Genomic DNA, 26,520 nt, shown 5'->3' on the forward strand with positions numbered 1-26,520 from the left:
TATATATACAAAATATTTTTTTTTAAAGAGAGACATTCCAAGTCTTCTTCAACTATATATCAAGTTTGGGCCATTTTGAGTTTCAAAGAAAAAAGAAAGAAAAAGGAAAGAAAGCCAGCTGGGTATGAGGGCAAAAGCCTTTAATCCCAGCACTTGCAGACAGGCAGGTCCCTTGAGAATTTGAGGCCAATCTGATCTACATAGCAAGTTCTAGGTAAGCCAGGGCTATATAATGAGATCCTATCTCAAAATAAAACCAAGCCACCCACAGACAGTGTGGCAGAACAGGTGGAATCAACAAGAGAGGCCACAGTGATAGACCGCTCCGCTTGGATGGGAGGAGATGGCTTCACAGTGTTCTGTCACCATTATGCCCTTCACCAGTCCCACCACCCCAGGGTGTTGGCTGTTGTCGGTGTGAAGAACAGACCCGAGACTCCCACTGATGGAGAGGGAAGGACAGTTTAGAAGTCACAAAAATATATTAAAACAGCCGTCACCTTCCCCCAGGACCCCTCCCCTCCTCAGTGTCTGTTGCCCACCACCCACCAAGGAAAAAGACGGCCAGGGCAGGGAAACAGAGGTGCCCCAGCTGCAGGCCAGGATGGGGGGGGGGGCTCCCTCCAGCCTGGGAATGGAAGGCAGCTAACAGTCTTTACAGGTTCGACGCCACCGTCGACGAGGGGGCCGCTGGGAGGTCAGAGGTGCAGGAGGGTCAGGCAGGATACAGCGGACGGTCGGGCCTTGCCACAGGGACAGAAAACAGAAGAGAAATGAAAAGAGTGAAGAGAAGAGAGACACTACAGCAGGGGGGAGGGGAGGGAGGGGAGTCACAGGGTAGGGCAAAGGGGGTGCCTCCAGGTGACACCTCTGTGGTGGGGCAGCCAGGACAGGAGGACATAAGGCAGCAGATGCTGCTGGTGGGGGTGGGCTGCATGGAACGGGCAGGGCACTTGGCTTTGGGGAGAGGTAGAAAAGGAGAATCTGCCAAGGCCACGGCTAGTACACAGAGGAGAGGGTAGAAAGGGAGGGTCCCAGAGCAGGCAAGGTCAGGCCACAGGAACATCCAAAACCACGGGAAATGCCTGTGTACCCAAGTGCTTGGAACCAGCATGAATGCTGGAAAGAGCCAAGCTTTGTGCCATCTAGAGCTGGGAGGGAGGACAGGTGAGCCCTCGAGAAAGGCTGGAAGGGAGACAGAAGCAGGAACCTGCCTGCCATTGCATGCTGCATCCCACCCTGTGTGCCAGCTAGAAGGTCCTTCGGCCCAGTCTTTTGAAAACGCTCACAGCGCCTGCATGGTCCATCTGGGCACCAAGGCTCTCAATAGAGCTGCTCCCCCGGGGCCCTACCAATGTCCTCTTAATGGCAAACTTGACCTCAGCTGAGGACTTACTCTTGGTGCTTGTAACCTGGCTGTCCTGGGCCTCAGCCACAACAGCAGTCTTGCCCAGTCTCTGAAGGACACTGACTTTGGGCAGGGACTCCGGCTTCTTCTCTGGTCCAGGACGAGAGGGAAGCGCCAGGCGCCGCAGTCTTGGAGCTGTTGTGGTTGCAGAGCTTGTGGCTTTGGCTTTGACAGTCAGTGCTGGCTGGGGACTGGCCTTGCTGGGGCCCCGTCCTAGCTTCTTTAGGACCCCAGCATATTGCAGGACAGAGCTGCTGCTGTCATTGTCACTGTCCCAGGTCAAATCCTCATCCATCTCCGGGGTGGCCCCTAAGCGGCTGAAAACTCCTGTGGGCTGTAGAGTGAGAGGAGAGGCAGTGGGCCATTTAGTCACTCGGCGGGCTGCCTACTCTACGCTGGCCTCTAAGATGTCGGCGGGCAGGTCAGTGCCATCCTATTTGAGGGTGAGTGTCATGAGGGGACCAGAAGCTAGGAAGCCCAGGGAACACCTGACTATGCCAGGGGGTTTAGGAAGGTTTCTCGGGAAAGAGCACAGACCACTGGAGCTCTGAAAGCTGAATGGCAGGGACTCAGTAAAGACAGGGAGAAACAGGAGGGCGCTGCCAAGGGCAGGTGAGCACTGGGAACATTCTCCAGTCATTTTTGCTGCTGATTGTGTCACGCCTCAGATAGAATTCAGGGCCTTAGACATAGCTGGGACAGACTCTGTCACTGAACCACACCCCAGCCCCTTACATGGTCATTTACTTAGCAGACACTGTACCTTGGCCTAAGTTGAACAGTGTTGAGGATACTGTGCTGGTCAGGACAACCCTGGCCAGACCCTCCTGGAGTCATAGTGCAATAGAGTAGGCAGCATCAGAAATGACTCCACTAACTACAAGTTCAACAGTCAGTCACGTGCTATGAAGAACAGCATGTCGTCATGAATTTTCTTTTTCTTTACTTTTTGTGACAGGTGTTATTACATAGCCCACGGTCCCAAACTTGAGATCCCCCTGCCTCAGTCTCCTGAGTGCTGGGATGACGGATGTGGGCTGTCACTGCCAGCATTTGAAGGGGAGTAGCATGCTGCAAGTCAGGCACAATCTGGTCTTCTCAGAGATGCCAGGAATTGCAGGCCCTTCAAGATGAGCGAGCAGAGCAAAAAGTATGCACTCGGTTCCTAAGGCAGAAGTGACAATCACACTTCCTGAGCACTCACTAAAGCCTCAAATGGCTAGACCTCCAGTCCTATGGGCCTGTGTTACCATCACCATCATGGGAAGATTCTGGGAGGTAAAAGACAGAGGGCAGAGACAGGGAGTTCTACACTGGTGAGCATGAGACTCAGTGAAAGCCATAGCATCCACTCTGATACCTAAGGAGCGTTTGCCATGTCCTGCGTCCCAGCCCCTGCTGACACCCACAGCCACCCTATGAACTGACACTATAGATTCAGGAACTGAGGTACAAATGGCTAAAATGACAAGGCCAAGGCCATACACCCAGTCAGAGTGAGCTCTAGGGTATTCTCTTAACCACACACCATTCCCAGAGCCTAGGGAACTGCTGGTTACAGCAATAAGAATAGACTTTGTTGCGTTGTAGGCAGTTAAAAAACAAAAACACCCAGGCGGTGGTGGCATACGCCTTTAATCCCAGCACTCAGCAAGCAGAGGCAAACTCTGTGAGTTTGAGGCCAGCCTGGTCTACAAGAGCTAGTTCCAAGACAGGCTCCAAAGCTACAGAGAAACTCTGTCTCAAGAGAAACCAACAAACAAACACCTTGGAAGAACAGGTGCTAGTCTGTCATCTCAGTATTCGTGAAGCTGAAAGAGAATGATCATGAGTTCTAGCCCACCCTGGGCTACAGGAGAGAGACTAACTAAAAACATCCAGTCTTAAAGAAGCTAGGTGTGGCAGCACATGCCTGTCATTTGAGCTCTTGGGAAGCAGAGGCAGGAGTTCAAAGTCATTCTTGGCTACACAGTGTCAGACCACCCTGAGCTATATGAGACTCACGAAAGAGGAAAACTCCCTCTTCGTATGGCAGCATGGCTATAACTGTGAGGACAGGGCTACAGGGGCTAATAGCAGTAGTGTGGGACCCTATCCACCTATGCAGGCCGAGATGGCAGAGATGGACAGATGAGGCCATCTGACTTGGAATGCATTCAGCTGACTGGATGCAGATGGCAGGCACCCTGAGTTGGAAGCTCAGATAGAAGTTGCTACAATAGAAGATCCTGAGACTAGCTGGAACCTGGGGGTGGAAGGAAGAAATCTAGCAGCCAAACGTACTGGGGCTGGCCTACAGATCAGCTGAGGAGAGACAGGGCGGGCAATCAGGAAGTCCACCACAGCCAAAGAGAAAACGTGGGTTCAAACGTGGGAAGAGAATGCAGACACCTGGGACACAGACGCGGAGTCAAGCAGCACACTGACAGGACCGACACTGGGTCACGTGAGTCATCCCAGCACACCAGACTCACCTTAGTCCCTGTCGTAGTGTCTGCTTTGGTCTCAGCACCAAGACGATCGAACACAGATGTCCTATGGAGACCTGGGAGAGAAGTGGCACCATGAGGTAGTATCTGCCTAGTGGTTCCATGGGACCATGTCTAGGCTGACCACAGAGCAGATGCTAAGATGGGATGACCTAGCAGGGACAGACCATGCTTGGCTCAGGCTCTGCAACTACACTGGTGGCTCCTGTTGACCTTCACACAAACTCACAAGTGTCAAACTTGGGAAAGATCAATGAACTGGCTAGTTTTATGTCAACTTGACACAAGCCACAGTCATCTAAGACTAGGGAACTTTGATTTTGAAAATGTCCCCATAAGGTGGGCTGTAGGCAAGCCTAAAGGGCATTTTCTTAGTGATTGATCAGGCTGAGCAAGTCATGGGAAGCAAGACAGTAAGCAGCATCCCTCCATGGCCTCTGCATCAGTTCCTGCCTCCAGGTTCCTGTCCTGCTTGAGTTCCTGTCCTGACTTCCTCCAGTGATGTGGAAATGTAAGCCAAATAAACCCTTTCCTCCCCCACCTGTTTTTATTTTTCTTTTTTTTTTCCTCCCAAATTCTAAGACCCCAACCTGTTTTTGATCATGGTGCTTCGTCATAGCAATAATAACCCTAACTAAAACAATCAATGAAAATTGATACCTGAAACCCACTATGCCTCTGTCTAAGCTGATGTGGAAGGAAAAGTGTTTCTTCTTTGAGAAAGGTCTTATGGAGCCTAAGCTAACTTTGAACCATGTAACTGAGGCTGGCCCTGAACTCCTGATTCTCCTATCTATACCTTTAAAAGCTAGAATTACAGCTAGGTGCTACCACACCCAGCTTTTGGGTAAAGAATTCTTAACCTCCACTTGTTCCTTTTATGCTGGCATTTGTGGGCAACTGGCAGAACGTGATGAGTCCTCTACTAAATAAAACCTACATCTCAGCGGCATACACTATTAATTCCAGCACTCTGGAGGCAGAGATGGGTGGGATCTCTGAGCTCAAGGTCACAAGCTTGGTCTACAGATCCTGGACTACTACAGCCAGGGCTACACTAAGAAACCTTACCTCTAGATAGATAGATAGATAGATAGATAGATAGATAGATAGATAGATAGATAGATAGATAGATTGATTGATGATAGATAGATAATAGATGATAGATAGATAGATAGATAGATAGATAGATAGATAGATAGATAGATAGATAATCCCTACATCCCCACCAACACAGTGTTCACTGAGTCAGCCCAAAATACTATGGAAACAATCATTTAAAAAGAATAAATTACCAGCTCAGGTGTGGAGGCGCACACCTTTAATCCCAGCACTCAGGAGGCAGAGGCAGGTGAATATCTGAGTTTGAGGCCAGTTTGGACAACAGAGCTAATTCCAGGATGACCAGGGTTACACAAAGAAACCCTGTCTGGAAAAAACACAAAATAAATGACTAAATGAATATAAATAAACAAAGTGAAGGAAAAGGAACAGAGCCTCTCTAGGGGCATAGTTGTAGTGACACAGGCAGATCCATACATCCTACTCCAGAGAGGGACAACACCACGGGTATGGGATCCAGGTATGCACCATCTGGAAGTTCTTCCAGGAGATGAGGTCTTGCTTTGCCTCACAGTGCTGGTGTCCACTACAGGCCTACCCTTAGCTAGGTATGGTCACTTGCTTCCCAGGCCAGCCATAACTGTCTTTTTGTCCCTGCCTTCCAGGGATAAGACATGAGGAGTCCAGCTTCATGAACGGCAGGATGATAGCACAGAGGTGAGGGAGTCTCTTCCTCTGTGGTCACTGTCCCGTTAGCCAAAGGCCCTGTTACCTGCTTCCCTCTGAGCCCTACCTACAGGTAGGACCATCACCGGGCAACAAGCTGAGAGAGCCCCATCTGCAGCCCACAGTCTGTACCTTTCACTGCCTGCTGCTGCTCCAGGATCTTGCGTGTACGGGGGGTGGTCCCCTTGGGCATGTGGATGATGTACTTTCCCTCCATCTCAGCTGTCACTCGACGCCTCTTGGTAGGAACAACCAGGCTCTCCTCCCTGCGGGCCAGAGCTGGTGAGGAGACATGGGGTTAGCTCCTTCAGGGATAGATGTTCTGGAAGGTGTGGGTGAAAAACCTAGCTACAAACAAGACAATCTGTCTGCCTCTGTCCTCTCTCTTTGGAGACAAGGGCTTACTAGTAGCCCAGGCTGGCCTCCACTGACAATCACACTGCTTTAGCCTTGGAGGGCTGAGCTTATGGGCATGCACGATAGGGCCCAGCTGCAAACCAGTGTCTTTCATCTTCTTACTTGTGAGACGGGATCGTTCATGTGCACAGCTGCCCCCATTACCAGACTGAGTCACCGAGGACATTAGTTACCTGGTGTGGCTAAACCACAGATGTGCCTTGGATTTGCAAGCAGTGGTGGCTTCCCAGACGCTGTAGACTACAGGACCCACTGGGATGGGGATCTCAGACCCCATGGTGCTGCCTTCAGAACTGTGTGCTTATGCCTTCTGCCAAATCGTTTTGTGCTTTCACTTTTTAACAAGGACGCAAGGTCCATACTTACTGTTTGGGTATTATGTAAAATTAATTATACTTTGAAATCTATGTATTGGGGCTGGAAAGATTGTTCAGTGGTTAAAGAATATTTGCTGTTCTTCCAGAGGACCTAGGATTAATTCCCAGCACCCACATGGCAGCTCACAACCATCTGTAACTCCAGTTCCAGAGGACCAGATGTGGCTTCTGCTGGGACTAGGCATTCATGTGATGAACAGACATACTGCTGACAAAACATCCATACCACATAAAATAAGGAAAAAAATTATAATGTGTGTGTGCACATATGTGGCGATCTCTCTCTTTACTACACTGTTGGTCCCAGGGATTGACCTGTGTTCACCAACCCGACACAGTTATACTTCTTTTTCTGTTGCAAAGCCAGGATCTCACAATGTGGCCCACACTGGTCTGGGACTTGTAATCCTTCTGCCTCAGTCTCTCCACTCCAGCATGTTCTACTGCACCTACTTTATACTTCAACTACAAAAAGGAATTCCCTCCGCAGTGTCAAGAGGGGAATGTGCCACCATTGTCTCAGCCCTTTATTAACTACTTTTAACTTTCTGTTTTTCCTTTCTGGTTTGCTAGCCTGGAATTCTATATAGAACAAACCAAACCTGAATTTGAAATGATCCCCTGCCTCTGCTTTCTGAATGCTTGACTTAGAGGTGTATGCCACCATACCTAGATTTTCACATTTACTTTTTGTTTGTTTGTTTCTCAAAACAGGGTCTCCCTGTGTAGCCCTGGCTGTCCTTGAACTTGCTCTGTAGACCAGGCTGGCCTCAAACTCAGAGATCCATCTGCCTCTGCCTCCAGAGTGCTGAGATTAAAGGCGTGCGCCACTACTACCTGGTCTTTACTTACTTTTATTTAAAGATTATTTGTGGTGCTGGGGATTGAATCCAGGGTTTTGTGTATGCTAGGCAAGTACTCTACCACTTAGCTACAGTCCAGTCCCAGAATCTTTTTTCTTTTTATAAGACAAAAACTCGAGCTTGTAGCCTAGCCTAGATGCAAACTCACAGCAATCCCCTTGCCTCCACCCTCCCAAATGGTGGAATTATAGGTGTGAGCCACTACAACCAGCAACTAATTTTACCTTCTAGTTGAAGGTGCTTCCATACACACAGACAGACAGACAGACAGACAGACAGACAGACACACACACACACACACACACACACACACACGGCAAAGACAATGCCAGGGCAGTGGCAACAGATAGCGTGTGATGAGGACTACTGGGCAATTGAAAAGTGAAGTCCTCTCCCTGGGCCTCAGTTTCCACAGGTGCCTTATGACACTAGGAAATAGGAATGGGTGCAACAAATGGGCAAGAACACGGCAGAGAGCAGCAAAGTCCAAGAGGCCAAAGGCTGAGTCCCACTACCAGCTTGAAGCCCTGGACAGAGGGTAGTCAGAAAAACTCAAGCAGAAGCAACCAGAAGCATGCTGCAGGCTGAAGGTCACAGGCAAGGGCTGGAAGACAGCAGGCAAGATGAAGTGATGAGGGCTGGGGCGTGGCTCAGCTTGGTAGAGTTCTTGCCTAGCGTGCACACAAGCCCTGGGTTCAATCCCCCTAGCACTGCATAAAAAGGTGTGGTGATCCATGCTTGAGGTCTCAAAATTCACATGGGAGGCAGGAGGAACAGGAGTTCAAAGTCGTCCTGGCTATATAACAATTTCAAGGCCAGCCTCAGTTACTAAGAAGTGGAAAAGCCAGGTCTCTAGTCTACCTTGGAGAGCTTCTCACTTTCCTTGAAAAAAAGACGGCATCACTGCCCTTCTAGAAACAGTAACAGGAGCTAGAGAGATGGCTCAGTGCATAAGATCAAGTACTGCTTTTGCAGAGGGCCCAAATTTAGTTCCCAGCACCCACATCAGACAGTTCATAATAGCCTATAACTTCAGCTTCAGGAACACCACTCTCTGGCTTCCATGGATACCTGGACACACAAGCACACATACACATAATTTAAAAAATAAATCTTTAAGTTAAAACAAACAAAGAGGTCTCCTTGTGGAGCAGTGGGAGCAGGGGCTGTCCCCAACACTTTGGCTAGCTTCTGGGAACCTAGTCCTCACACTGGGTTGCCTTGCCCAGCCTTAATACAAGGGGAGGAGCTTAGTTCTACAGCAACTTGATATGCCACACTTTGTTGACACCCATGGGAGGCCTGCCCCTTTCTGAACAGAAACAGAGGAAGGGTTAGGGGGAGGAGATGTAATGTAAATGAATACATTTAATTAAAAAAAAGAGAGAGAGAGAGAAACAAAAATGAAGTTCTCAGACTTGATCAACTTCACAGAGGTCAATGACTCTTGGGTGGTCTCTGAAGCACCTTGCCACATTTAGTAGCACCCCCATACACACACACACACACACACACACACACACACACACACACACACACCTGCTCACCCATATCCCCCTGCAGTTCTGCCCAAGAGCCCTCACCGGCAGCCTTGGCACTCTTCGCTGCCATCTTGTTAGACACGGTGACAGAGATCTTGGAGCTGCTGGTGTCTGAGCGCCTTGGCGGAGTGTGGGGTGGAGAGTCATGGTTCAGGCTGTTGGTGATCATTCGAGAAGCAGCTGTGGGAGGAAAGAAGTGAGTCCAGTCATGCTGCGGGTACCCTGGAGAAGGGGCTGGAAAACAGCAGTGAGAAAAAAAAAGAACAGTCTAGGAGTGAGTTCTCAACCCAACAGTGTTGAGCCTGGCTGCCAAGGGAAAGCACTAGATTGAATCAGGAAGAAGCAGCTGCAGTCACCTCGTGAGTGCTCCATCCTCATGATGTAAAGGATGCACAGGAACCTGGAAGGTATCTTCATATTCTCAGGCACCAGCTTATCATGTCCGACTCCTCAGAAAAAACTCCTCTACCATCCTACGCCATCAGGACACCTTTAACTTCTGCTACCTTGACCCAAGGCAAGTTTTGTTCCACAGTCCTCGTTTTTTTTAAACAATAATTTATTTTTATTTTATGTGCATTGGTGTTTTACCTGTGTGTATGTCTTTGAGAGGGTGTCAGATCTTCGAGTACAGATTGTTGTGAGCTACCATGTAGGTGCGGGGAATTGAACCTAGGTCCTCTGGAAGAGTAGTCAGTGGTCCTAACCACTGAGCCATCTCTCCATCCCCCCCAGTTCTTATCACTTATGACAGGATTTTTCTTTATAAAGACTTTGTCTCAGCCAGGTGGTGGTGTTGTGCGTTGCACACTTTTAATCTTAAGTGGACCTCTGTGAGTTCCAGAACAAACTCAAAAGCTATAGAGAGGGCTGGAGAGATGGCTCAGAGGTTTAGAGCACTGATTGTTCTTTTTATTTTGCACTGACTGTTCTTAAAGAGATCCTGAGTTCAATTCCCAGCAACCACATGGTGGTTCACAACCATTTGTAATGAGATCTGGTGCTTTCTTCGGGTTTGCAGGCATAAATGCAGGCAGAATACTGTACACATGATAAGTAAATAAATCTTAAGAAAACCTGTCTCAAAACAAAAACAAAACAAAACAAAAGACTTTGTCTCACTCTGGGTTGGCCCGGAACTCACAACATAACCCAGGCAATCTTCCTGTCTCAGCCTCCCAAGTGTACACGAGCCATCATGTTCAGCTTTGGTTTCATTTTTCTGTTATTTGAAATTATAAAAGGCGTTTAGGCCAGGCATGATGGAACACACCTTTAATCCCAGCACTTGGGAGGCAGAGGCAGGTGGATCTCTGTAAATTCAGGGCTAACTTGGCCTACATTCATTCCAAGCCAGTCAGAGCTATATCTATATAGTGAGTCCTTGTCTTGGAAGGAAGAGATAGATGGAGGGAGGGAAAGAGGGATGGAGGGGGAGGAGAGAAGGGAGGAAGGGAGAAGGAGAAGAAAAAAAATACACCCAGAAAATGTTATGGACAGGCCCTTTAAAGATTGGCAAAACTCATCTATACTCCTGGTGACCATGAATGTGGCTGCCCTAGAAGGACAGCCATGCTTCTCTCTGCCTTGGGATGCTGGCTATTGGCTATCTTATACTGAATGCTATTCAGGAGAGCCTTTTTTTAAAAAAAAAAACTTTATTTAACTTTATTTCATGCATATTGGTATAATGATGTCAGATTCTCTTGAACTGGATTTACAGACAGCTGTGAGCTGCCATGTGGGTGCTGGGAATTGAACCCAGGTCCTCTGGAGGAGCAGTCAGTGCTCTTAACCACTGAGCCATCTCACCAGCCCCCAGGAGAGCCTTTAATGAGTTAGTGCTGAGGCTAGAACACAGGGCCTCACAAGCTAAGCAGACACTCTGGAACTGAGTTACACTCCAGCCAGCAAAGCAATTATGACCAAACCTTTTCTGTATATGTGATGTGGGCTTATTAGAGACATGAAGTCTCATTTCTACATCCTCCCTGCACCAACACCTTTGGGTGTGCCCTGCCACTGACTCTACCTGCAGCCTTGTGACTCTGCTTTGTCCAATGGTACAAGAGCAGTGTCACAACAGCGGAGACTCCCTAGGTCCTAGTGCTGGGGCCTGCCTTCTAAGGCTGTTTTTAGGAACATGCCTAGGCTAGCTTGCTGCATGATGAAAGGTGCCAAGTCACCTCTATTACCCCAGCTCACATCGAGCCAGTAATGAGATGTATAGATGAAGCCATCCCTCAACCTAGATGTCAGACCCACAGAGACCTACTGAGCTGGATGCAAGCACAATGGCCAGCAAACTCATAAACTGAGAAGTAAATGTCTATGACTGACCATCTGTCTGTGAGCATCCTGGGACTCTCCTGTCTCCACCTCTCATCTCACCTGGTATTACAGATGTGCACCACAGCAGCCATCTTTACTTGAGAGCTGAGGATCCAAACTCAGATCCTCACCCTTACATGGCAAGCACCGAAGCACCTGACCCAGCATGCCATCTCCCTAACCGCCTATTTTGTGAATTTATATCTATATCTATAGATATAGATCTCCCAGGACGAGTGCGTACGCACACACACACGCACACATACGCACATTGTTTTTTCTTGAAACAGAATCTCATTGTGCAGCCCTGCCTGGCCTAGACCTCTCTATATATATCAAGATGGCCTAAAACTCAGAGATCTGCCTCCACATCATGCTGGGATTAAAGGTGTGCAGTTTCCTGATAATTTCTATTGGGGGAAAAGCCGGGGTTCAAGTCCCACAGAACAGATGCAGAAGTCAGAGGACGAGTTTTCTGTCAGTTCTTCCCTTTTAACTTTCACAGGTTCTAGACAACTCGGGTTGCCAGGTTTGCATAGCAAGAGCCTTTGCAAGCCCCCCACACCTTTTTTTTTCTTTCTTTTCTTCTTTTCTGAGATAGGATCTCATGCATCCCTGGCTGGCTTCAAACTCATTACTTTGAATTTCTTTTTTACTTTTAAAGTTTATTTTTTATTTAGGTGTGTGTGTATGTGTGTGTGAGAGAGAGAGAGCCATGTTCATACAGGTTTCTTTGAAGGTCTGAAGAGGGTATCAGATCCCTGGTGCTGGAGTTACAGGCATTTGTGAACTACTTGACGTGGGTGCTACAAATTGAACTCAAGTCCTCTGGAAGAGCATTAAGTGTTCTTAATTACTGAGCCATCTCTCCAACCCCCTACTTTAAATGATAAACCTCCCGTTACCACTTTCAAGTGCTAAGATTAGAGGTGTGTACCACAGTGCCTGGGTTGTTTGGAGCTGGGGATGAGCCCAAGGTCTCACGTACAATAAGTGAGTACTGTGCCTGGTGAGTTCTAGCCCAGTGCTGTCTGTCTGTCTGTCGCCCAGTTCTTCAGTCTGTGTGCACTCATCTACTTGCTGTGACTCCCTACAACCCCTGCACCAACACACCTAGTACTCCTGTAGCTGTTCACAGATTTGCACCAGCACCAGCACATGTTCCCAGTCTGGGTCCAACAGACCCTGTGGCCTTCTGGTGTCAGCTCCCCTAAGTGTCCTTCCGTGGTCTACTTACTGCTAGGAATGTAAAAACTGGTCTCTTTTTTGTTTTTGCTTGGGGACTGCATAGCTTTAAATGACACCAAGCACACTGATAAGGTCTGTGTGACACTGCACCGCACGGAAAGGCCACGATGTGCTTCATTGGAACACGTGTGGCTCACAAGCTTTGTTCTGGAATGAGTCACGGTGGTGCTGGCTGTGAGCTCAGCAAATGACTCAACAGATTATAGTAAACAAGGTGTCCTGAAAAAGGAACACATGGGGGCCACTGAGAATCAGTGAATAAAGGCAGTAACGTGGGTGAAGGCCCTGATGCCCGGAACCCACATGGTGAGGAGGAGAGCAACTAAGGGCCCATTAGCCACCACTTATTCCATGGCACACAAATACTCCCCAGACACACAAACACAGAATAAATAAACGTAAACAATAAAGATATTTGTAAAAAATATGGTTAATTAGCTTTTTTTTTTTGTCAACTTCATACAAACTAGAGGCATCAGCGAAGAGGTAAAAATGTCTCCATCGAACTGGCCTATAGACAAGTTTGTGGGGACAGTTTCTTGATTGATAACTGGTGTAGGAGAGCCTACCCCACTATAGGCAGTGTCATTCCTGGCATGTGGTTGGTCCTGGGATGTGTAAACTTGATAGGTATAGCGGAACAATGTCAATTAATCCCAGTGCTCAAAAGGCTGAGACAAACAGATCTCTATGAGTTCAAGAAAAACCAGGGCTACACAGTGAGACCTTTTTTCAAGAAAGAAAAAAGAAAAGAGAAGACAGCTGCGTGCAGCCTGGAGAGCAGTCAGAGGGCAGCAATTCCTCCGTGGCCTCTGCCTGCAGGTCTGGTCAGAAAGGGAAGCTCAACAAACTCTTTCCTCCCCAAGTTGCTTCTAGTCATACTTTATTAGTGGGTGGGGAAGTGATGGTGTGTGCCTAGAATCCCAGCATTTGGGAGGCAGAGGCAGGTGAATCTCTAAGTTCAAGGCCAGCCTGGTCTACAGAGTAAGTAAGTTCTGAAAAAGAAACAAACAAGCCAAACAACAACAACAAAAACCAAGCAAATTAGGACAAAGGAATATATAAGGTAGGGTATATGGACTGAGAATACATAAAGTAGGGAATATGGACTGAGAATATATAAGGTGGGGAATATGGACTGAGAATACATAAAGTAGGGAATATGGACTGAGAATATATAAGGTGGGGAATATGGACTGAGAATATATAAGGTGGGGAATATGGGCTGAGAATATATAAGGTGGGGAATATGGACTGAGAATATATAAGGTGGGGAATATGGACTGAGAATATATAAGGTGGGGAATATGGACTGAGAATATATAAGGTAGAGAATATGGACTGAGAATATATAAGGTGGGGAATATGGATTGAGAATATATAAGGTGGGGAATATGGACTGAGAATATATAAGGTAGGGAATATGGACTGAGAATATATAAGGTGGGGAATATGGACTGAGAATATATAAGGTGGGGAATATGGACTGAGAATATATAAGGTGGGGAATATGGACTGAGAATATATAAGGTGGGGAATATGGACTGAGAATATATAAGGTGGGGAATATGGACTGAGAATATATAAGGTGGGGAATATGGACTGAGAATATATAAGGTGGGGAATATGGACTGAGAATATATAAGGTGGGGGATATGGACTGAGAATATATAAGGTAGGGGATATGGGCTGAGAATATATAAGGTAGGGAATATGGACTGAGAATATATAAGGTGGGGAATATGGGCTGAGAATATATAAGGTGGGGAATATGGGCTGAGAATATATAAGGTGGGGAATATGGGCTGAGAATATATAAGGTGGGGAATATGGACTGAGAATGTATAAGGTGGGGAATATGGACTGAGAATATATAAGGTAGAGAATATGGACTGAGAATATATAAGGTGGGGAATATGGATTGAGAATATATAAGGTGGGGAATATGGACTGAGAATATATAAGGTGGGGAATATGGACTGAGGTGTAGCTGAGTGGAAGGAACAGCAGTGTGCATGATCAGTCTGACAAGCTTGTACAGGCTCTGAACTGCACGCCCAGCACTACCAAAAACAATACATCATATGTGGTGATCTCAGACGCAAGATGCTAAGGCAGAAGGACAGTGTCAGTTATATAAACCTTTGGTTTTTTGTTTTTAAAAAGGAAAGGGATTGGGGGCCAGAAAAAAGTCAGAAATGACTTCAAAGGAACAGGTGCTTATAGCCAATCCTGATGACCTAAGTTTGAGCATCAAGATCTACATGGTAGAAGGAGAGAACTAACCCCCACAATATGTCCTCTAGGAGCACCGGACTGAGCCCCCCAAGGTCCAAATGAGGAGCAGAAGGAGGAAGAACATGAAAAAGAAAATCAGGACTGCGAGGGATGCTATCACCCACTGATACAAGGGAACGGATCTAATGAGAGTTTACCAAGGCCAGTTGGACTGGGACTGAACGACGACGTGATCTAACCAGATTCTCGGAATTTGGCCGGATTCTCTGAATGTGGCTGGCCCGAAGTCTTTCTGAAAAGCCATTGACTATGATACTGGGACTTGTTTCCTCTGCATATACTGGATTATGGGGATCCAGTCTGTTTGGATACTCACCTGCCTGGACCTGGAGGGAGGGGGGAGGAACTTGAACTTCCCACAGGGCAGGAAACCCTGACTGCCCTAAGGGCCGAAGAGGGAGGAGGAGAGGGAGTGGGGGGAGTGGGAGGGTGGTGGGAGGAGGGGCGGAAATGGAAACTTTTATAATTTAATAAAATTACTTTAAAAAAAAAAACAATATGTCCCTCTAAACTTTCTCAGACACTTTGTCTTATGAGATCTCTCTCTCTCTCTCTCTCTCTCTCTCTCTCTCTCTCTCTCTCTCTCTCTCTCTGTCTCGAAGGGGCTTACTCAAACAGTCACTCCCTGCCTAGCTTGTTTGGTCCCTTACAGGGGGAATCAATGGCTTTGCTTCCACCTCTGTATGTGAAAGGTGGATGGGATGACCAGAGGTACTCCCTTCAGCAGCAGAATACAATGAAGAGACTGAATAGACGCAACTCACCACTAGAGGGGCCACGGCGAAGCTCACCCTGGAGGGGGCTGGGGCTGCAGGGCACTGACTCAGTGGCAGCTTTGCACATGTCCTGGAAATGAAAGGTAGCAGGTTAGCCCAGAACAGGGGAACTAGAGAACTGGGCAGCACAGGGTCAGAACACAACCGGTGGAGACCTTAAAAGCTTTTTTGCCAGCCAGGCGGTGGTGGTGCACACCTTTAATCCCAAGAAGCAGAGGCAGGCAGATCTCTGTGAGTTTGATGCCAGCATGGTCTATAGAGTTAGTTCCAGGAGAGCCAAAGTCATACAAAGAAACCCTGTCTTAAAAAATAAAAAAGTAAAAAAGGCTGTTCTGTCTGTTCTGCTCTGGTGGGTTCTTGAATCCATTTTTAGTTTTAAGCATGTATGTATATGGTGGACATGAGTACAGGTGTTTGCAGAGGCCACAGGTATGGGATTCCCCAGAAGTTGCACTTATAAGCAGTTGTGAGCTTCTTGACATTAGTGCTAAGAACTGAACTTGGGTTCTCTGGAAGAGCAGCAAGCCATCTCTCCAACTCTATACTATGCTCTGGGCAAAAAGAAAGTACCCTGTGCTGTGGAATGTTTGTTTAACTGAACAAAGATGTGTCACATTTGTTTATGCTGCATTTGCTTAACTATGTGAAGATGTGTTGCTGTTTTATTTTGCCTGCCTAAGGTACCTGATTGACCTAATAAAAAGCTAAATGGCCAAAAGGTAGGCAGCAGAGTGACAGGCAGGGCTGGTGGACAGAGAGAATAAGTAGGAGGAGAAATCTAGGCACAAGAGTAGAGAAGAGAGAACAAGGGAGAAAGAGAGATGCACGGGGCCAGTCAGGGAGGCAGCTATCAGCCAGATATGAAGTAGGACATACAGAATGAAAAACAGGTAAAAAGCCCTGAGGCAAAACACAAATGAAGAGAAACAGGTTAAATTAAGTTCTAAGAGCTGGTGAGACAAGCACAAGATAAGGCGAACATTCGTAACTAACAAGTCTCCATGTCATGATTCAGGAGCTGGTTGGTGGCCCAAAAAAAAGTCAGCTACAACCCTGGGTTGGCTCGATAGCCCAACAGGTAAAGGCACCTGATGTCACCTCAGGACTTGAGTTAATCCTTGGGACTCAAATGATGGAGAGAACCCACTCCAGAGTTGTCTTCTGACTACCAAACATATATGCCCACACATCCATCACATGCACATCTATTCAATGTACATATTTTAATTCTCAATCTAAAATATAAAAAAAAAAAAATACAATGTCTTGCTCAATGACTCTCTGACTGAGTTGATGCCTCTTGCTTGAGGAGGTCCTCTTTACAGGAGGCATGGTTGGAGGTCTGTCTCTACAAGTTACTGTGAGGGGCAAGGCATCTGGCAGCCATATCAGCAAGCTCTGGGTTTGACTGAGAGACCTTGCCTCACTGAATAAAGTGAAAAAGAGATTGAGGATAATTCCCTTTATCAACCTCAGGCCTCCACATGCACACATACACATGTGAACATCCACAATCCATATGTGCCCATGTGTATATACCACATACGTGAAAAATGGAAAAAGAAACACAAAATTAAGTTTGCCTCACTGCATATGAAAAACAGAGAGAAAACAAGGCTCAGAGAAGTCAGGCAACATGCACGATGTCACACAGCGAAGAGCTGAACTTTGAACACTATACCTTCCTTTGCGGCCAGGCCTCCTACCAGCCCCACAACAGCCGCCTCCAGCCTCACACTTTCCCCAGGAAGTCAAAGGCACAGAAGAGCACCTACCTGGCGGTGTACCACCTTGGCATGCTTGAGGATGGCAATGATATCACCCACTACAGTCACGCCCAGCTCGTTCATGATTTCCTTATTGAGGTCTAGCAGCATGCTTTTCTGGATCCTACAGGGGAGGACAGTGATGAGGCCCTGCTCAGCAAGCTCCTACCTCCTCCTACCCAGTTTACCCGGTCCCATCAGTCAGTCTCCTCACCGATTATCCACAAACATCACAGCATAATTAACAGCAGGTCCTGGGGGAATGCCGGCTTCCTTGAAGAACTGGATCCACTCAGAAGTGGCTGGGGATCAGACAGGACAGTCATTCATAGCAGACTGCAGCAGCAGTAGTTCCCAGAGACTGAGCTCCTACATGCCAGCCCCACACTGTGGGCGTTCAACTCTCAGTGGAATGAGAACTCCTGACCGCCCGTGAGTCAACAGGCAGTGACTCCCCAAACTGGGATCTGAGAAGCTGGGAACACGCCAGGGCATGATGCTCCCGAGTTCCCAGTCCTTTTCATCTTGTTCTCCTGTAGCTTCACCCTATCCTGGTGCCTTATCCCATTCATCTGGCCTGACAGCTCTCATCACCTGGCCCAATGGGGAGCCCAGGTCAGGGAGTCAGTCTATGGGCCTTAGCAGGGAGCAACCAAGCCTGAGGGAGAGGCTCACATTCATACGTTATCAGGAAGCTTGACTAGTTCAATCCTGGTTCCCCACCCCTACGTGGGGCCAACATACTCAGTTTAGGTAGAGCTGGGGATGGAGCCCAGGGCTTATGCAAGCTAGACAAGCACTCCGCTAACCAAGCTAAATCCCCGCTGCTTCCCTTGAATCCCTCTTTTTAATTTTTATTTCTTTAAAGACTGGGTCTCAGCTGGCATTAGTGGCTCACACCTTAGGAGGCAGAGGCCAGTAGGGCTCTCCCTGTGAGTTCAAGGTCAGCCTGGTCTACAACATCAAGTTCCAAGACAGCCAAGGCTATATAGTGAGACCTTGTCTCAAAAAATGACAGGGTCGGGGCTGGAGAGATGGCTCAAAGGTTAAGCCTTCTTAACTGACTGCTTTTCCAGAGGCCCTGAGTTCAATTCCCAGCAACCACATGGTGGCTCACGGCCATCTGTAATGAGATCTGGTGTCTTCTTCTGACTAGCAAGCATACAGATAGAAAGAACACTGTATACATAATAAATAAATAAATCTTTAAAAAAAATGACAGGGTCTCTTGTGTCTCAGGCTTGCTTTGACCTCATCAGGTAGCAAAGAATGACCTTGAACTCCTGCTCCTCCTGCCTTACTGTGCTGGATCACAAGCGTGCACCACCCACAGAGGCCCGACAGAGCCTGCAAAACCTCTACATCAGGCTCTCACCACCATGCTGTGTATTCTAGAGAAAAGGCAAACATGTGACCAATTGAGCGGTCATAAACCAGTGGCCATTAAGAAATACTTGGGCCACTGGGTGGTCGTGGTTCATGCCTTTAATCCCAGTATTCAGGAGGATCTCTGAGGCAGGTGGATCTCTGAGAGTTCGAGGCCAGCCTAGTGTACAGAGCTAGTTCCAGGAAAGCTAGGGCTGTTACAGAGAAACCCTCACTTGAAAAACCAAAACAGAAAAGAAATATTTGGGTCACAGGTGGTAGTGCGAGCCTTTAATCCCAGCACTCAGGAAGCTGAAGCGGTAGGTTTGAGACAACTCTGGGATAACCGCAAATGATCAGAACTACAGGGTGAGACATTGTCTCCAAAAACAAACTAAAAAAAAAAAAAATGTAGCCCCTACTCAGAAATGTTACATTGCATAACAGTGTATCTTAGACTCCGGCTAGATGAGGTTGCTACACTTAGTAACCTCAAGAGAAATGGTCAAGAATATACACTGCAGGGCTAGAGAGATGGCTCAGTGGTTAAGAGCACTGACTGTTCTTTCAGAGGACCCGGGTTCAATTCTCAGCACCCACATGGCAGCTCACAACTGTCTGAAAATCCAGTTCCGGGGGATCTGACACCTTCACACCAATGCACATAATAAACCATAAAAAATATTTAAAAAAAAAATCTGGGCATCTATCCCAGAATAAAACAATATCCTTTACATGTATGCCTATCTGCAGTGCCGAGATGATGATGGGACAGGCCTTATGAATGGCAGTTTAAGGGCTCTATTCTAGCTCTGAGAGCCCCTCCTCCTGCCCTCAGTAAACCATAACACTGAGTATACCCCAAGTCCCTCACAGGAAATCCTAGGCGAAGTGCTTTACCACTTCGCTACACCTCAAGCCTAAGCAATATCCCTTGACAGTGGCATTGGTAAACAAACGTGTGAAATACTACACAGCATTAGAAAGGAAAGATACTAGGTATGCTTAGCCCCACAGGTACTCTCAGTTACATGTTATATAAAGGCACACATTATTATATACTGTATGGTTTTGTTTATGTAGACTCCTGGGCCCTGCTAAATGTTTGTCTTTTAGTTGCTTTTAATTCCACACAAATATGTTTTATGAATTTTCCTTTTTTCTTGTTCTTCTTCCCCCGAGACAGGGTTCTCTGTGTAGCCCTGATGGAACTCTCTCTATAGACCAGGCTGGCCTCAAACTCAGCAATCCAACCGTCTCAGCCTCCTGAGTGCTGGGATTAAAGGAATGAGCCACCATTGCCTGGCTATGGATTTTCCTACATGTGCAAGAGATCTCAACATTTTCCTAAGTCACCATGTGATCTCTGTGCCTTGATAATCCCAATAGACGGCCTAAAAAGAGTGGGGGATCTGGGTATGCTGGCACACAGCTCTAACCCAGCACTCGGGAGCTTAAGGCAGGAAGATTGAAAGTGGCCTGGGCCACATACAGAGACTACGTTTCCACCTACCAAAAAACTAAGAGCAAGAGAAGGAAAAAGTAAGCTAACCAGGCTGGTGGTAGCACCTGTGACCCCAGCACTGGAGGAAAAGGCAGAAAGGTGAAGAGGTCAAGGTCATCCTTGGCTCCAGGAGTAGCAGGTTAGCCTGAGTTAGACTGAGCCTGTATCTCAGGAAAGAGAGTGGAGGGATAATCTGGGGCTGTCTCGCAGCAAGCACAAATAACATCTGTTGAGGAATGCACCCAAGATTTCACATGTGGTAATCTCTCCAATCCAGGTGGCAGAATTACCATCTCTATCTCACAGGTAGAAAAATCGAAGGTCTAGCAAGCCAGGTGGAGCATGGACCAGAGGGCCTTACAAAGTTCTCCAGGTCAAACTCCTAATGCAGCAGGCCCAACTCAGGAAGAACACAGCCAGCCTTGCAGAGGCTTCAGCCCCGCCCCCACCTCAGGAGAGCCCAGCTGCTCCTGCCTGTTTCCAACTCTCCAGCTCCATCTTTCTATACCCAGACCATACCCCCAGAAAGGAGGGCACAAGGGCCCTGCAGGGAAACCAGACTCACCCATAGTCACTGAGACCATCGTCTCCCTGGCCTTGACCCTGCTTCCTGGAGCCTGGAAGACAGAAGGAGAGGTTCCATTTGTCGACCCACAGAGAGCCTCAGGCTCCCGGTGCTGCCGGCCTGCCTGCCAGAGGAACATTCCTGGACTAGGGGCTCACGACCCAAGAATAGCCTGGAGCAGCTGGCAGGACGTCAGCCTGGGACAGAGCTGCCATTGCAGCTATCAGTTCTGCCCGGGAGGAGCTCAAAGATGGTGTCCTAGCTAGGCTTTCCATTGCTGTAATAAACACCAGGAAAAGAAGCAACCTGGAGAGGAAAGGGTTTATTTCATCTTATAGCTTGTAGTCCATCTTAGAGGGAAGTCAGGGCAGAAACTCAAGGCAGGAACCTGGAGGCAGGAGCTGATGCAGAGGCCATAGAGTAGTGCTGCTTACTGGCTTGCTCCCATGGCTTGCTCAGTCAAGTTTTCTTGTAAGACCACAACCACCTGCCCAGGGATGGCACCACCCACACACCACCATGCTGGGCCGTCCCACATCAATCATTAATGAAAAAAATGCACCACACACTTGCCTACAAGCTAATTTTATGGAGGCATTTTCTCAATTGAGATTCCTCCTCCGAGATGAGCCTGGCAGGTTGACATAAAGGTACCAGCACAGAAGGCAAATGTCCAAGCTTCCATTCCTCACACCATGACAGGTCCGGCTGGAATAGTGGCCCCAAATCCCAGCACATAGACCCACTCACAGCTCAAAGAAAACTCCCTAAGTCAGCCACAGTGGCACATACTTGCTACCCACCATTCAGGAAACTGAGGCAGGGGGACGGCCCAGGCTACAAACGAGGCCTTTTCCGTTTGTTTGTTTGGATGTTTACAGTTCTAGCTGTCCTAGAACTCAGACTGAAGAACAGGCTGGACTTGAACTCAGAGATCCCGTCTCTGCACACCCCATATTGCTGGGACTAAATAAATATGCCACCACATCCAGTGTGAGGCTCTTTCTCAAACATTAAGACAGAAACTAGGCAGGGTAGAGTGTCTGAAATCCCAGCATTCAGAAGACTTGAGACAGGAGGTTAATGAGTTCGAGGCCAGCCTAGAATACATAAGACTCTGCATCAAACATAAAACAAAAGATTTAGTTGATATGTAGCTCACAGACTAGCATATGCAAGGCCTAGCATATGCAAGGCTGGGTCTGGTCCTCAGCAAAATAAATAAACAAACAAACAGGTTTCCCAAGAACCTTCAATGTGGAAGATACTTCATCCTGAGGAGGACAAAACCAGGGAGCCCAGTTGGGAGCTGAGAAGCAGGGGACAGACAGCACAGAAAACAGCTAGAAAGGCAGTGGATGGCCGGAGAAGGGTGGGGGCTGTTCCAAGAGGCTCATCTGCCAAGACTGAGGTGTCATGTAGAGACCTGGGGGAGGGTCAGTGAGTGTGTGGTTCTTTTAGAGGAAGAGTGTTCCAGAAAAGGGGACATTGAGTCTAGTGCCCTAAGCCAGAAGCTCCTCCAGTGTGCCTAAGAGCCAGAACGGAAGGAGATGGAGTGGGAGGGCTCCAAAGGAATGGAAAACCAATTTTCACTGAGATGAGCAATTGTTTAAAGGGGGTTGAAGAGCTTTGGAGGCCAGCCCAAGCTACATAGCATGTTCAAGGCTAGCCTGGGTTGTATAGCAAGACCAGTCTCAATAGGTAGGTGGGGCTACAGGAGTAATTCATTGGGTGAGTACTTGCCAGAACATATGAGCTCTGGGCTCAGTCACCAGCACCATACACACCAGGTTCACACACCTGCAGTCTCAGCACTTGGGATCAGAAGTTCAAGGCTAGCCTTCCTATACAGCAAGTTCTGGATCTGACACCAATAACAGTATAAGAAACAGCTCTGAGAAAGTCAGGACATATCACATACCAAGCACCAAGTAGCCACCAGGTCAGAGCACCACAAAAATGCCTTCCAACAGCCTCACAGGGAAAGACTATTATTAGTTCTGCTCTCATCAATTAAAAAACACACCTGACTCAGCAAGGAACAGTCACTTGCCAAGTGTCACGTGTACTCTGACCTTTCTGAGATTCCGAAGCGAGTTCTCTCTGATTCCGAAGCCCATGGAGCAGGTCCTCGCGAGTGTTTACTCTGTGCCAGGAACTGAGAATGTGCATATCTCAATGGTTCTGCATGGTGAGCCTGGGAGGAAGAAAAATGAGCAAAAAGAGGAAATAAAGTTAAAGACAGAGAGCATGGTAAGCCCAAGAAAACACAGCAGGTTCGCAGCAGGGCCAGGACCTGAACTTAGGTCAGTCCATTGACCAAGGGACTGCTACACAGCAGGCATAACCAGCCTTTCCTTGGAAAGCCTCTCTTAATCCTAAACCAGAACTCCCTAGGGCAGTGAAGTCACTGTCAACTCAATTTCAGCTCCCTAACACCATTTTGCCTGTTTTAGTTTGGTGAAACTGGGTTTCCTGAATTAGTCAAACTGGCCATGAATTCATCATCTTTCTACCTCTACCTTCCAAGCATGGAGCTTCTTCTCCCTACTATCTTAAAAATCCATTTCCAGGGGCCAGAGAGATGGCTCAGGAGTTAACACATCTCCTTGCTTTGGTTTGGTTCCCACAACCACCTATAACTTGAGTCCCAGGGGATCCAACAGCCTGGGTTCCCAGCACATCAGGCATGTGTATGGTGCAAACATGCACAAGCAGGTAAAAACACATATACAGAAAAATAAATGAATCCTCTTTTTAAAAAGTTCTTCTCCCCACCTGGGGAGGTGGCTCAGTGAATCTTGTGCATGAAGATTTGAGTTCAAATCCCCACCACCTACTTCTTATAAAGCCAAGCATGGAGGAGGGGAAAACAGGAGGATCCCTGGAGCTCAGTGGCCAGCCTGTCTGCCCAAATGCATGAGCTGCACATTAAATGAGAGACCCTAACTCATAAGGTAAAAGAAGGACTGGGTTGGCATTCACAGACTAATATTTTAGAAGTTCATCTCTTTCTGAATTGTGAAAACTGACAAAATTAACATGTTTAAAACTCAAGGAATTACCATTTACAAGAGTCCTGATGCTTTTTTGTCCTTGGGAGACCTGAATCAAAAGCATGGTATTAGAGGCTGCGGTAGAAGCTCCAAGAATTTGAGGACAGCCAAGGCTAAATACCAAGGCCCTGCCTCAAAGAAACCAAGAGGAGTGGGAGAGTAAAGGGAGGGGGCGGGGAGCTTAGACCCAAGGTCTGGTTTTGCTATACTTTTCTGGGACTCACCTCTCAGAGCCAACTAAATGATCCTATTGCTACCCATCACGCCAGCAGGCAGCTGTAATCCCAAAACCCAGAAACTGAGGCTAAAATTTTGAGTTCCAGGCCAGGTGTGCTACACAAAGAGACCCTACCTCAAAAAGTCCCAGGGCTGGGAAACTGTTCAATGGCGGAGCACATGCATGGCAAGAGCTGGGAAATCGCTGGATGGCGGAGCACGTGCCCAAGCACTTAAAAAAAAAAGATAAAATAATCTACTCAAGGGGGCCTGCCTCCAACTCAGACAACAGGAGTCCCATCCCGTGCAATGGAGAGAATTGACTCTCAAAGGTTGTCCTAATCTCCACACAAATTCCGTAGTGTCCATGAAGGATGGAAAGTCTTTAAAGGTGCTCTCAGAGACAAGGTAAAGACCACCAGGCCAAGTTTTCCTCTGACCTAACACACACATCCACATAATAAAACCTATCTTTTTAGAAATTTTAAGCCCAGTGGCGGTGGCGCACGCCTTTAATCCAAGCATTTGGAAAGCAGAGGCAGGCAGATCGCTGAGTTTGAGGCCAACCTGGTCTACAGAGCAAGTTCCAGGATAGCCTCCAAAGCTACACAGAGAAACCATCTTGAAAAAACCTAATTAATTAATTAATTAATTAAAAAATTAAAAAGGTGTTGGGGAATAGAATGTGCAAACTCAAAGCTCCTACAACTATGTATGGCACATAGTAAGTATATTAAGTTAAATCTTAACTAAACAAGTGAGTTGTGGACCTAACCCAACGTTAGTCGCATACATACATCATACATAGTGAGATGGGCACCAAGTATGACTATTTATTTATTATTAATTTAGCCAGCCGGACATTGTGGTGCATACCTTTAATCCCACCACTTGGGAGGCAGAGGCAGAGGCAGGTGGATCTCTGTGAATTGGAGGCCAGTTTGGTCTACTGAGTTCCAATACAGCCAGGGCTACATAGAAAAACTCAGTCTCATAAATAAATAAATAATCAGGACTGCATAGAAAAACGCGGTCTCTGGGGGCTGGAGAGATGGCTCAGCAGTTAAGAGCATTGCCTGCTCTTCCAAGGTCCTGAGTTCAATTCCTAGCAACCACATGGTGGCTCACAACCATCTGTAATGAGGTCTGGTGCCCTTTTCTGGCCTTCAGGCACACACAGAGACAGAATATTGTATACATAATAAATAAATAAATATTTAAAAAAAAAAGAAAGAAAAACGCGGTCTAATAAACAAATAAATAAATAAAGATCAGGACTGCATAGAAAAACTCGGCCTCATAAATAAATAAATCAATCATCAGGGCTGCATAGAAAAACTCGGTCTCGGGGGCTGGTGAGATAGCTCAGTGGTTAAGAGCACTGACTACTCCCCCAGAGGACCGGGGTTCAATTCCCAGCACCCACATGGCAGCTCGCAGCTGTCTGTAGCCTCAGTTCAAGAGAATCTGACATCATTATACCAATGCGCATGAATAAAGTTTAAAATAAATAAATATTTAAATAAATAAGTATTTATTTAAAATAAATAAAGTTTTAAAAAAAGAAAAAAGAAAAACTCGGTCTCTAAATCAACCAATCAATTATCAGGGCTGCAGAGAAAAACTCGGTCTCTAAATAAATAAATAAATTCATCAGGGCTGCACAGAAAAACTCGGTCTCATAAATAAATAAATCGTCCAATTTTCAAGTATCTTTCATTTACTGCCCACACTGAAGAGATTGGTCTATTTCTGTTGTATTTTAAGTTAAGTTTTCCTTCTCCTGGCAAGCAATGCTAATTTCTCAAGTAGGATAACAATGTAAATTTCCCCTTTTAAATCGAGGAACATGCATCTGTCAGTACTTTAAATCTCTACTTTAATACTCGGCAAATATCAGGGTGTCGATCTTCCCGGCTGTTTCCTTGCTTTCTCTGGGCTTCCCCTGTATTTTGTTGGGACTCCCAGCTACTACAATCCCAAGCCACTGAGCTCTTGGTTTGCCAAAGACATTCATCAAAACCTGCACGATGAACCTACGAAGCTGAGACTATCATTGTGCAGAGGAAACTAGGGTTCCGAGAGGTAAAGACACAGTCCTAGTGCTGCACAGGGAGCTGAGATTCGAACCCTGCTAGCCCGGCCATCTCCCGCGCAGGAACCCATTATCAGCTCTAACAAGGATGGAAGAGCAACGAGGGGAGCTCTGAGAGCAGCCGTGGCGTGCACAAGCTGACGTCCCATTTAAGGGGTACTACAGTTTGCTTTGGGCCCCATTGTACAGAGGAGGAAACTGAGACTCGGAAAAAGAAATCACTTATCTGGTCGTACAGTGTGGCCCGTACTGGGACTCCAGACCATTGGTCACTCCGCATTTCTATCCCCAACCTCCTCCAACCCAGTCCAGCCACCCAGGGCCGCACCTCACCTGGCCCCGCGGGCCCGCACCCCCACGAGTCGCCTGCCCGCCCTCCCGGTCGCGCCAACTGTCACCCACTCCTCCCACCGCCTG

General features: G+C 47.3%; 1 protein-coding gene across 10 annotated transcripts; it reads right to left on the reverse strand.

The window, feature by feature from the left end:
• On the reverse strand, positions 1 to 26,520 carry C1H19orf47 (chromosome 1 C19orf47 homolog). 10 transcript variants are annotated; one of them, XM_085694057.2, is made up of 11 exons: positions 26,437 to 26,520; positions 22,812 to 22,933; positions 20,737 to 20,788; positions 17,517 to 17,604; positions 17,312 to 17,426; positions 15,525 to 15,606; positions 8,926 to 9,063; positions 5,818 to 5,964; positions 3,883 to 3,953; positions 1,397 to 1,742; positions 1 to 743 (listed from the first exon to the last, which is right to left on the reverse strand). In XM_085694057.2, exons 2-11 carry the CDS (start codon positions 22,854 to 22,856, stop codon positions 646 to 648), a joined length of 1,182 nt encoding a protein of 393 aa, XP_085550183.1. In that variant the 5' UTR covers positions 22,857 to 22,933; positions 26,437 to 26,520; the 3' UTR covers positions 1 to 645. The 10 variants fall into 10 exon arrangements, with proteins under 10 accessions (XP_085550183.1, XP_085550178.1, XP_087763563.1 ...); XM_087907430.1 differs by lacking the exon at positions 1 to 743 and having other exon boundaries at positions 751 to 1,742; positions 8,890 to 9,063; positions 26,432 to 26,454; XM_087907427.1 differs by lacking the exons at positions 1 to 743; positions 26,437 to 26,520 and adding an exon at positions 24,145 to 24,240 and having other exon boundaries at positions 751 to 1,742; positions 8,890 to 9,063.

This window comes from Myodes glareolus, chromosome 1 (genome assembly GCF_982192425.1).
Source record: "Myodes glareolus chromosome 1, mMyoGla1.1, whole genome shotgun sequence".
NCBI classification, from domain to species: domain Eukaryota; kingdom Metazoa; phylum Chordata; class Mammalia; order Rodentia; family Cricetidae; genus Myodes; species Myodes glareolus.

Coding starts and splice junctions, on each gene's coding strand:
- C1H19orf47 (XM_085694028.2), bottom strand. CDS start 20,875: ATGTTCCTCTGGCAGGCAGGCCGGCAGCACCGGGAGCCTGAGGCTCTC. Junction 9,064..15,524: donor TCGCCGTGGCCCCTCTAGTG/GTGAGTTGCGTC, acceptor TTCCTCCCACAG/CTGCTTCTCGAATGATCACC. Junction 1,743..3,882: donor ACACTACGACAGGGACTAAG/GTGAGTCTGGTG, acceptor CTCACTCTACAG/CCCACAGGAGTTTTCAGCCG.